The sequence below is a fragment of the Mustelus asterias genome, unplaced genomic scaffold (assembly GCF_964213995.1).
Source record: "Mustelus asterias unplaced genomic scaffold, sMusAst1.hap1.1 HAP1_SCAFFOLD_43, whole genome shotgun sequence".
In the NCBI taxonomy this organism is placed as follows: domain Eukaryota; kingdom Metazoa; phylum Chordata; class Chondrichthyes; order Carcharhiniformes; family Triakidae; genus Mustelus; species Mustelus asterias.
In genome coordinates, this window is record NW_027590120.1 from 2,126,536 (window position 1) to 2,138,055 (window position 11,520).

Consider the following 11,520-nt stretch of genomic DNA (forward strand, 5'->3'; position numbering starts at 1 on the left):
AAAAATAGTAATATGAAACTGATTTATTTGGCCTTTATTCACAATATTAGCCCAAACAACTGGCTGGAATTTATTGACATCATCCAATAGACCCCAACGAACATAATCCTGGATGTCATTGACAGCAAAATCCAATCATTGTCGTTGTCTGTGAGCTTGTTGGTGTCTCATCAGTACAGAAAAATAAGCAAATCCCTTCCCACATTCAGCACATGTGAATGGCCTCTCCCCAGTGTGAACTCGCTGGTGTGTCAGCAGGTTCGATGACTGAGTGAAACCCTTCCCACACACAGAGCAGGTGAACGGTCTCTCCCCAGTGTGAACCCGCTGGTGCATCAGAAGTTTGGATGAGGAAGGGAAACCCTTCCCACACTCAGAGCAGATGAATGGTCTCCCCCCAGTTTGAACACACTGGTGTGTCAGAAGGACGGATGACTGAGTAAACCCTTTGCTACACTCAGGGCAGGTGAACAGCCTCTCCCCAGTGTGAATTTGCTGGTGGACAGTCAGATGAGATGATCGTTTGAATGCAGACCCACAATGAGAGCATCTGAACGGTCTCTCATCAGTGTGAACAGGTTGATGCTGCATCAAGTCCTGGGAACTTTTAAAGCGTTTTCCACAGTCTGGACATGTAAAAGGTCTCTCATCAGCGTGAACTCGCTGGTGTGTCTGCAGTTTGTATTGCTGAGTAAATCCTTTCCCACACACGGAACAGGTGAATGGCCTCTCATTGCTGTGAACACGTTGATGGCGCATCTGTTCCCCAGAACATTTGTAACACTTCCCACAGTCTGAGCATTTAAATGGTCTCTCCTCAGTGTGAACTCGCTGGTGATTCAACAGGGTGGATGACTGAATAAATCCCTTCCCACACACAGAACAGGTGAACGGCCTTTCCCCAGTGTGAAGTCGCTGATGTGTCAGAAGGTAGGATTGACGAGTGAATCCCTTCCCACACTCGAAGCAGGTGAACTTTTTCTCCCCAGTGTGACTGAGCCAATGACTTTCCAGGCCAGACGGGGATTTGAATCCCTTCCCACAATCCCTGCATTTCCACGGTTTCTTCCTGGATTGACTGCATTTGTGTTTCAACAGGTCAGATGATTGGCTGAAGCCTCGTCCACACAGAGAGCACGTGTACGGTTTCTCCCCATTGTAAATGGTGCTTGTTCCTTCCATGTTCAAAATCAAATGATATTCAAGTTACGATAAATTGGAAAACTCCACCAGATTGTGATGTGATGTTTCGTTTCAGTTTCCCGACTGCAAATCCTCCTCTTCTAAAATGCTGTGTAACTGTTTCAAAACAGAAAAAAATGGAGTGAGAGAGAACCCACAAAAACACAAAGGCAGTTTGTGAAATTGAGCTGAATGAATCTGGTCATTTGCGGGGCCGGCTCCAGGGAAAAGTGACCATTAAAACTGGTGGATTCTCATAAAAACCCAACTGGTTCACTAATGTCCTTCGGGAAGGAAACCTGCCACCCAGTCTGGGTCGACACAGATTCTGTCCACAAATTTCTAAACTGTCCCTGAACACCAAGGTCTGGGTCATTTGTATACATTAGGAAGAGCTGGGTGTTAACACCAGCTCCTGAGGAACTCCCAAACATCCATTAACCAGTATTTTGTGTGTTTCCTGTCCCCCAGACAATTTTGTGTCAATGCTGCTGCTGTCCCTTTTATTCCACGAGTCATACCTGTGCTCCGATGTCTGCTGTGCAGCAATTTATCTGATGCTTTTTGGAAGTCCATGTTCACCACATTAACAGCATTATCCTCAACAACGGGATCTGTGACCTCATCAAAATATTTAACCAGGTTCGATAAACACCATTTCCTCTGAACACTGTCCTTCTTAACCCACATTTACTCAGGTGACTAGTAAATATGTCCTGAATTATTGTTTCAGGAATCTTCCCTATCACTAGCATTGAACTGACTGACCTGTAGTTTCTGGGATTATCTTTTGAGCAGTTATTGACTAATCCACCTAACCTGCACATCTTTGGACCACGGGAAGAAATCCATGCAGACACGGAGAACGTGCAAACTCCACACAGACAATCGCCCGCGGCTGGAATCGAACCCTGGTCTTTGGCGCTCTGTGGCAGCAGTGCTAACCACTGTGCAGCCCCAAAACGTTTTCCATGTTCCAATTTCCAATTGCTGTATCCTGTAAATAGAGTTTCCAAAAAGATCATCACTGTTAAACCAGGACATAAATTCAGAAGAGACAAACCATTCCTTGATTTGAATTTTCTGTGTGTAAATCCCCCACTTCTAACCAAATAAAAGCAAATTACTGCGTCTGTTTGAATGAGGAACCAAAAGAGAAAATGCTGGAAAATCTCAGCAGGTCTGGCAGCATCCCTAAGGAGAGATGCAGATGGTCTGTTAGCCTTTATTCCCCAGGGATGCAGTTTCCGAGTGAGGAAAGCTTTCTGAAATTGTATCCAGTTTTGGTGAAACCACATGTGGAACACTGCAGAGTTTGGGTCTCCTTACCCAGAGAATTGCCCCAGAGGACGAGTAACAAACGTTCACCAGACTGCTTCCTGGGATGACAGGACTGTGCAATGAGGAGAGATTGAGCAGAACTGGTCTTTACTCTCTGACCTGATCGTAACCTCAAATCTTCATCCTGCTGACCTCCAATAACCTTTCACCTCCTTTCTTACCAAGAATCTATCCACCTTTGCTTAAAATATTCAAACACTCTTCTTCCACCACCTTTTCAGGGAGAGAGTTCCAAAGACTCACGACACTTGGAGAAAAATTCTCCTCATCTCTACTTTAAATGGGTGATGCTTTATTTGTTAAAACGGTGACCCCTAGTTCTGGATTATCCCACAAGAGGAAACATCCTCTCTACCTCCATCCTGTCAAGGCCTTGCAGGAACAAGTCGCCATTTACTCTTCTGAACTCCAGCGGATACACTCCTAGCCTGTCCAACCTTGCCTCGTAACACAACCCATCAATTTCAGGCATTGTAAGAAGTCTCACAACACCAGGTTAAAGTCCAATTGGTTTATTTGGAATCACGAGCTTTCGGAGCGCTGCTCCTTCGTCAGGTGCGGAAGGATTCCAAATTCCAAATAAACCTGTTGGTCTTTAACCTGGTGTTGTGAGACTTCTTACTGTGCCCACCCCAGTCCAACGCCGGCATCACCGCATTATTTCAGGTATTGGTCTGGTAAACTTCTCTGAACTGTCTCCAGCACACTTACACCCTTCCTTAAACAAGGTGACCAATACTGTACATAGTACTCCAGACGTGGTCTCACTAGTGACCTGTACAACTGAAGCATAACCTCCCTAGTTCTGTATTTAATTCCCTTCACAATGAATGATAACATTCTATTAGTGTTCCTAATTACTGATTTACTTGCATATTAGCCTTTTGTGATTTATGTACTAGAACACCCAGATCCCTCTGAATCTCTGAGCTCTGCAATCTCTCACCGTTTAGACAAAATGCTTCTTTTTCATTCTTCCTGCCGAAATGGACAATTTCACATTTGCCCACATTCTACTCCATTTACCAGATATTTTCCCACTCACTTAACCTTTCTGTCTTTTTGAACCCTCCGTATGTCCTCGTCACAACTTACTTTCCCACCTATCTTTGTGTCATCGGCAAATTTGCCAACCAGCCCTTCATCCAGTCATTTCTATAAATCTTTGATTCCTTGCCCCAAATTTGTTTCCCTGTCTACTATTTAGTTTTAAAATGCTTTCCCCAGTACTGGTGTCAGTGCCCCATGAACCAGAACCCACCTCCCACACCAATCTTTGAGTCACTCATTCATCTCTCTGATCTGATTTGTCCTAAGACAATTAGTAAGTAGTTAAGGTAATTATCCAGATTATGAACTTTGAGATCCTGCTTCTTAATTTGGTACCTAGGTCCTCATACTAGCCATGTAAAACCTCCTTCTTTGTCCTGCCTGTGTCATTGGTACCTACATGGACCACAATGACTGGGTCCTCCCCCGTGCAGCTGTTTTTGAGCTGCAGATCCGACACAATACTGTAAGTTCCTCTTCAGACCTGAGCAGATGTCCTGAACCCTGGCACAAGCCAACACAGCCATCTGGACTCATGCTCTTTGCTGCAGAGAACAGTGTGAATCCCTCTGATTACACCATCCCATACTACCCCTACATTCCCTTTTTCTCCTCCAACTTGAATGGCTTCCTGTACCACGGTGCCAAGGTCAGTTTGCTCATCCACCCTGCAGCATAAACAAGCTGAAAAAACTGCAATCCGGTTGGACAATTGTGAAGGCTGAGGCTCCTGCCACCTGAATCCCCTTACCTGCCTCACTCACAGTCATCCTCCTGTCCCTGATCACTGACCAAATCAGTAGGTCCTGTCCTAAGAGGTGTGACTGCTTCCTGGTGTAAAGAATCCAGGTAATGTTCCCCCTCCCTGATGCATCGCAGTGTCTGTAGTTCAGCCTCCAGCTCATAAACTCTAACCGGAGCTGCTTGAACTTCAAACACTTACTGCAGATGTGTTTGCCCTCGATCAAACTGACACCCAGGAGCTCCCACACGCTGCAGCTGTGACACATCACCTGTCCTCCCATCTTTAATGTGTGCGAAAAAAGTATTTAATTATTTTATCCAATGATGTATTTTACTTTTGATTTTATATATTTTATTAACCTTACCAGCAGTTGCTATACGATTTTGATCCTTAGACATCGAATAAACTTTAGTCACTTTGCAGATACTCAGCAAATAGCTCGCCGCTCTTTCTCCTGTAGAAGAGGAAGATCACTTCCCAAAGGCTGAGAATATTAGAAAGCAAAAGGGTACCTCGTTCCCTTCCTTCCCTAAGTCCCTTAATCACCCAACTCTTAGCACACTGTTCTAAGCTGCATTCAAGTGATGCCAGTTCAGAGCTGTTTCTGAGCTGCAGATTCAATACAATACTCACTTGCAGACATGGACATCAAGGCCTGTATGGGTCTCCAGGCCATCATGCACACCATCATGATAGGGAGGATGGAGATGGTGTTGCCAGCCATGTACATGATGAACAGATTCATGGGCAGCTGTTTCAATGGGCCCAAGGTGATGAAAACAGAAAGTGAGCAGGGTATCAGTAAAGGGGGCCGGTTTGGGGAGGCCATATGCTGATCTTATACACAGGTCTGGAAGTAACAATTAACTCAATAAGTCCCTTTATCAAACAGGCTGCTGTGGTTCACCAAGGCACTTCACCACTGTGGACAAACCAGGGGCGTTGTCAGCCACACACTAAAGACACATTCAAATCTAACTTACCTTCTCAACTCGGATCCGGTCTGTTTCTTGGACGCGGATGTCCGGTAGCTGTTTGTCCGAATATGCGACTGGGTACATGGAGTCTCTCTGGCCACACTGTTGATCACGGCTCCTGTGAGAAACAGAAAACACAAATTGGTCACCCTTTCAAGACCTTGTTTAAAGAGGGAGTCTCTCTGTTGAGGACCCCAACGTGGTGACAATAGTGCCAGCATGAACTAAAGCTTGGGCAAACCTCAGACACACACTGCCGTTGCGTGTACCAAACTGCCAGGGGAATGGAGGGCTGCAGAAGTGGATTAGTGTCAATCAGGGTGCCAATCCACTTGCCCTCCATTGAGGAACAAAGCGACAAATCACCACATGTACCAAATTGTATCTTGAAAACAAACACTGCGGGACATTGAGAGAGATCCAGTTCAGCACCCGGCCCTGGAAACCAGCAATCGTTCCTCCAACCACCACCGCAGTTGGCACCTGATCAGGTGGAGGGGCTGAAACCAAAAGGGCATCTCAGGGTCATGACCTGGGAAAAGATGCCAAGTGGGGTCTGAGTGGTTTCTGGGGGATTTGAGGGGCTGCTTTGTGCTGAGGGGCTCGGTGAGGGGTAAAAGACGCGTGAAAAACCCGGGGTTGGGAAGTTTTGGGTTGGTTCCACATCCCCGGGTCAGTGTGCGGTGGCGTCCCCTCGGGAGAGGCGGGCTGACCCGGCTTGCCGCTTACTCGAGCCCCCGGCTCCCCGCGCGGCCTCCACAGCTGCTGCTGCCGCTCAGGTTAAACTCGAGGGTCCACTTGTGCCAGCGCGCGCGGTTGGCAAGCCCCGCCCCTGCTGCCATGGCAACGCCGGCGACAGTTAACCGCTTTCAAATCTGATTCCGATCCGAAGAAGAAGCCGCGCGCTTCCGTCAACAAACCACAACCGCAGCAATGCGCATGTGCGGTCCCAACCTCCTCAGCCCATTGCCCCGCCCCCACATCGCAGCCATCTTTGTTAGGGGCACATCGGCTCCGACACTTCACCTTGTCAAACGGAGCACGTCTGCCCCGCACAAAGATGGACGTCACTTAACCTCAGAGGTATTTACATCGCTTTTTTCGCCTCAAAAAACGTGTAACACAGTATAAAACGTCAATAAAACCTAAAGGACCTTGCCTCCTCAATCAGCAATCAAAATCATAAATATCTATTGTAATGGGTTTCTCCACAGATGCTGCCAGTCCAGCATTTTCAGTTTAAATTTCACAATTCCAACATCCGCAGTATTTTAATTTTATTTCCTTTCTATTCTGCCTCTAATGTAACTGGATATCATGAGTAAAGCTGCCACCAGGCTGATCCTTCAGTGTGGCACAGTCGTTAGCATTGCTGCCTCACAGCGTCAAGAACCTGGGTTTGATTCCCATCCTTGGATCATTGTCTGTGCAGAGTTTGCACGTTCTATGTGGGTTTCTTCTGGGTGCTCCAGTTTCCTCCCATACGCCATCCTTTTCTTCACATGAGAATCCAGTATTTTGTCCTGAATGAATTTTGAGGCCCAAGTCAGAGCGAATAAGTAAAAGCAAAAAACTGTGGATGCTGGAATCTGAAACAAAAACAGGAAATGCTGGAAAATCCCAGCAGGTGTGACAGCATCTGTGGAGAGAGAATAGAGCCAAGAGAGCCAGCGAATAAATAACCCTATCAGGTACCAGATTCACATAGAATTCAGCAAGAAATTCTGCAAACGTCCTTCAAACTGAACAGGAAACATTGCCATTCAAGTTTTAGCCTGGTTTCGGAACGGGGACCTTTCACATGCTAGGTAAATGTGATAACCACTACACTGCAGAAGCTGTTGACAGCACAGGGCAGCCAATCGGCCTGTCGGCAATGTTCAACTCTGCTATGTTACTGCAGGTTCCAATAGTTAGACTGAGAGCCCATGCCACTTAATACAAGAAGACAACTTTTACTTTCAACCTGATGTCTCAACTTATATTGAACTTCAAAATTTAAAAGTGTCCGTCTGGCAAATGTCTAAAGGAGCAATTATTTCTGCTCAATTATAGAATCCCTAAAGTGCAGAAAGAGGCCAGTCAGTCCATCGAGTCTGCACCGACAACAATCCCAACCAGATCCTATCCGCATAACCCTATATATTTGCACTGCTAATCCCATGACACCAAGGGGCAATTCAGCATGGCCAATCCACCTAACCTGCACATTTGAGGAAACGTACACAGAGACGGGGACAATATGCAGATGCCACACAGATTTCCTTCCCAAGGCTGGAATCGAACCTGGGTCCCTGACACCATGAAGCAGCAGTGCTAACCACTGTGCCAAATTCATCATTCTCAGTCTATATTACTCGGTATTTGTTTCATTATTCAACATTTAATATCAATACATTTATTTAACATAGATGTCATCATTCTGAATTGCATATCTCTGAACTATATCACATTGAATTGCAAATGTGACTGACCAACAATACAGATCGAGTCACTGGGTAACACACATCCCATGGTGCTTATTTGAGATTGAGTCAGTCTTTAAACAAAATCAAATATCTTTAATGGGAAGAGATTTAGAAATGATCAGTTAGTTATACTTGATCCTTCTTTATTCTGGGTGTGAAACATTCTGGCACTTAAATCCCATGGGCGGCACGGTAGCACAGTGGTGAGCACTGCTGCTTCACAGCTCCAGGGTCCCAGGTTCGATTCCCGGCTCGGGTCACTGTCTGTGTGGAGTTTGCACATTCTCCTCGTGTCTGCGTGGGTTTCCTCCGGGTGCTCTGGTTTCCTCCCACAGTCCAAAGATGTGTGGGTTAGGTTGATTGGCCAGGTTAAAAATTGCCCCTTAGAGTCCTGGGATGCGTAGGTTAGAGGGATTAGCGGGTAAATATGTGGGGGTAGGGCCTGGGTGGGATTGTGGTCGGTGCAGACTCGATGGGCCGAATGGCCTCCTTCTGCACTGTAGGGATTCTATGAATTTATCTACAGGAGAGTCCAGCAGATCCGCACTGATTCTCGATTTCCTCATCTGCCAAGTGTTTTTTTCTATTTCTCTATTGTGAAGACCGATTTTTAAAAAAAGATTGTTCTGCGCAATGTGCGTCATTTCCTCTAGTTCAGTTACAGTATCACCTTTGAGTCTGTCTTTATGAGCACACAATACTATTAGACATGTTTCAGGTGGTAATTAACTATGTTAGTCTGCACCTACAAATTCTGTTGTGGACTGAACAAATTGCTAATATGTGCACGGTGTCAAAATGCAAACATTTATTTCCTTGTTGCGTTTTAAAATATCGCATTCCTGATTTTCCTGAAAGCATTTGTACCGAGATCAGAGCAAAGATAATAGCTGGAATTTTACCGTTGGCCTCGGGTGGGATTTTATGAGCCTTGCGAGAGCGATGCTGTAAAATACTGGTCAATGTCTGTAACATCGAGATTTGGATAATGTTCAGCAAATAACTGAAATCATGCAGACTTCCCTCACCCTAACGGGTAAAGTTTCATTAATGTTTCTGCCCGGTTTTGAACCTTCGTGTGTTAGGCAAATGGGATAATCACAACATTACAAAAACTGCCAACAGCGCCAGGCCTACAATCGACCTGTCTGCAATGTTCAGCTTTGCTGTGTTGCTGCTGGTTTTCATGGCGAGACTAAGAGCCCATGTCACTTCAGATGTGACAGAGCTCTGACGAAGGGTCATCTCGACTTGAAACATTGGCTCTATTCTCTCCCCACAGATGCTGTCAGATCTGCTGAGATTTTCCAGCATTTTCTGTTTTTGTTTCAGATTACAGCATCAACAATATTTTGCTTTTAAAATAAATGGAAATTGGTGAAATGGGTGAAGGTGAAGGGGAGAGTTCATGCTCGTGAATTGTCAGAGATGGACCTTCACATGGTCCATCTCTGAGACTTCTCTTCCCCCTCCTTGACATTTCTGACTCCATTTCTGGTAGTCATGATGTGGAGATGCCGGCGTTGGACTGGCGTAGGTACAGTAAGAAGTCTCACAACACCAGGTTAAGGTCTGAGTGACTCACCTGATGAAGGAGCAGTGCCCCAAAAGCTCGTGATACCAAATAAACCTGTTGGACTTTAACCTGGTGTTCTGAGACTCTTTACTGTGTCAATTTCTGGTGATAATATCACTGGTATCTATTACAAGCACACCGACACCTACAACTACCTTGACTACAGTTCTTCACACCCCATATCCTTAAAGGACTCCATCTCATTCTCTCAGTTCCTTCACCTCCGCCACATCTGTCCTGATAATGCCATTTTCCAAAATAGTGTTGCCCATGTCTTTCTTTTGCCAATTGTGGTTTTTCACCTACTGTGGTTGACAGGACACTTGACCATGACCGACCCATTCCCCAGGCCACTGCTGTTACCCCCTCCTCTCCCTCCCAGAACCAGAATAGGCTTCCCCATGTCCTCACTTTTCACCCCACCAGCCTCCGCATTCAAAGGATCATCCTCTGCCATTTCTGCCAACTCCAGCATGATGCCACTACTCATCACACCTTCCCCTCACCCCTTCTCCCCCCCCCCCCCCCCCCCGCCACCTCCACCCTCCTCAGCAAGAACTCACAAGGACCGTTCTCTCTGGGACACCCTGGTCCATTCCTCCATCACACCCACCATCTCACCCCCTGTCCATGGAGCCTTCCCATCTTCCCATGCAATCGTTGAAGGTGCAACACCTACCCTTTTACCTCCTCCCTGCTCACTGTCCCAGGTCCCAAACACCATTTCAGGTGAAGCAGCGTTTCACAGACATCTCCTTCAATCTGGTCTATTGCATTCGCTGCTCCCAATGTGGTCGACTCCACACTGGAGAGACCAAATGCAGACTGGGTGTCTGTTTTGCTGAACACCATCCACAAGCAAAACCCAGACCTTCCTGTCAGTTCAACACACCACCCTACTCTCCTGTCCACATGTCGGTCCTTGCAATGTTCTAGTGAACCCCGATGCAAACTGGTGGAACAGCACCTCATCTTCCAATTGGACACTTTACAGCCTGAACATTTACAGGACTGAACATTGAATTCAACATTCACAGCGTGAACTCTCTCCTTCACCTACACTCCATTTATTTCATTTAATTCTGATTCTTCTTTTTGTCTTATTCATCCATTTTATCATCCTTCTTTCTCACTTCCATGTTTCCAGTTCTCCATTCTTGCTTTCTGCCTTGTCCACCCCTACCCGCCATTCAGCGCAACTGTTTCTGCCTTGTCCACCCCCTAACCACTCCCCCTCCCCCCACCCACCCACATTCAGGGCAACTGCCTTAAACATCTGTACTACTGTTCTGCCATTCACATATTCTGATCGCTTCATGGACACTTTTAACACCTCTCCCAGCTCTCTTCATACATAAAAAGCAAATTGTTGCAGATGCTGGAATCTGAAACCAAAAGAGAAAATGCTGGAAAATCTCAGCAGGTCTGGCAGCATCTGTGAGGAGAGAAAAGAGCTGATGTTTCGAGTCCAGATGACCCTTTGTCAAAGCTGGCAGGGTCTTCATCCTCATTCATCCTCTCTCCCCCCTGTCTGTTAGACATGCACACGCTCCACTTTCTGGTGAACACACACTGACTCTCTGCTTCAAGCTTTACTCTTTGTACCAATTCACACTCTGACTCCTTTTACAATTACTCATTGTTCCCAATAGGCTCCATTCCCTCTGACTCCATCCCCCTGAACTCAGAGCATCACCCCAGGGATCCTTCCTCCCTGCTCCATCCCCCTGAACATCATCCCAGGGACCCTCTCTCCCTGCTCCATTCCCTCTGACTCCATCCCCCTGAACTCACTGAGCATCACCCCAGGGATCCTCTCTCCCTGCTCCATTCCCTCTGACTCCATCCCCCTGAACTCACTGAGCATCACCCCAGGGATCCTTCCCCCCTGCTCCATCCCCCTGAACATCACCCCAGGGATCCTTCCCCCCTGCTCCATTCCCTCTGACTCCATCCCCCTGAACTCACTGAGCATCACCCCAGGGACCCTTCCCCCCTGCTCCATTCCCTCTGACTCCATCCCCCTGAACTCACTGAGCATCACCCCAGGGATCCTTCCCCCCTGCTCCATTCCCTCTGACTCCATCCCCCTGAACTCACTGAGCATCACCCCAGGGACCCTTCCCCCCTGCTCCATTCCCTCTGACTCCATCCCCCTGAACTCACTGAACATCCCCCCAG

General features: G+C 46.8%; 1 protein-coding gene across 5 annotated transcripts; it reads right to left on the reverse strand.

The window, feature by feature from the left end:
* On the reverse strand, positions 1–6,260 carry LOC144482900 (uncharacterized). Of its 5 annotated transcripts, none has more exons than XM_078201751.1 (4): positions 6,025–6,260; positions 5,302–5,413; positions 2,002–2,179; positions 1–1,299 (listed from the first exon to the last, which is right to left on the reverse strand). In XM_078201751.1, exon 4 carries the CDS (start codon positions 1,180–1,182, stop codon positions 136–138), a length of 1,047 nt encoding a protein of 348 aa, XP_078057877.1. In that variant the 5' UTR covers positions 1,183–1,299; positions 2,002–2,179; positions 5,302–5,413; positions 6,025–6,260; the 3' UTR covers positions 1–135. The 5 variants fall into 5 exon arrangements, with proteins under 5 accessions (XP_078057877.1, XP_078057878.1, XP_078057879.1 ...); XM_078201752.1 differs by having other exon boundaries at positions 5,537–6,034; XM_078201753.1 differs by lacking the exon at positions 2,002–2,179 and having other exon boundaries at positions 6,025–6,227.
* Between the last annotated feature and the right edge of the window lie 5,260 nt (positions 6,261–11,520).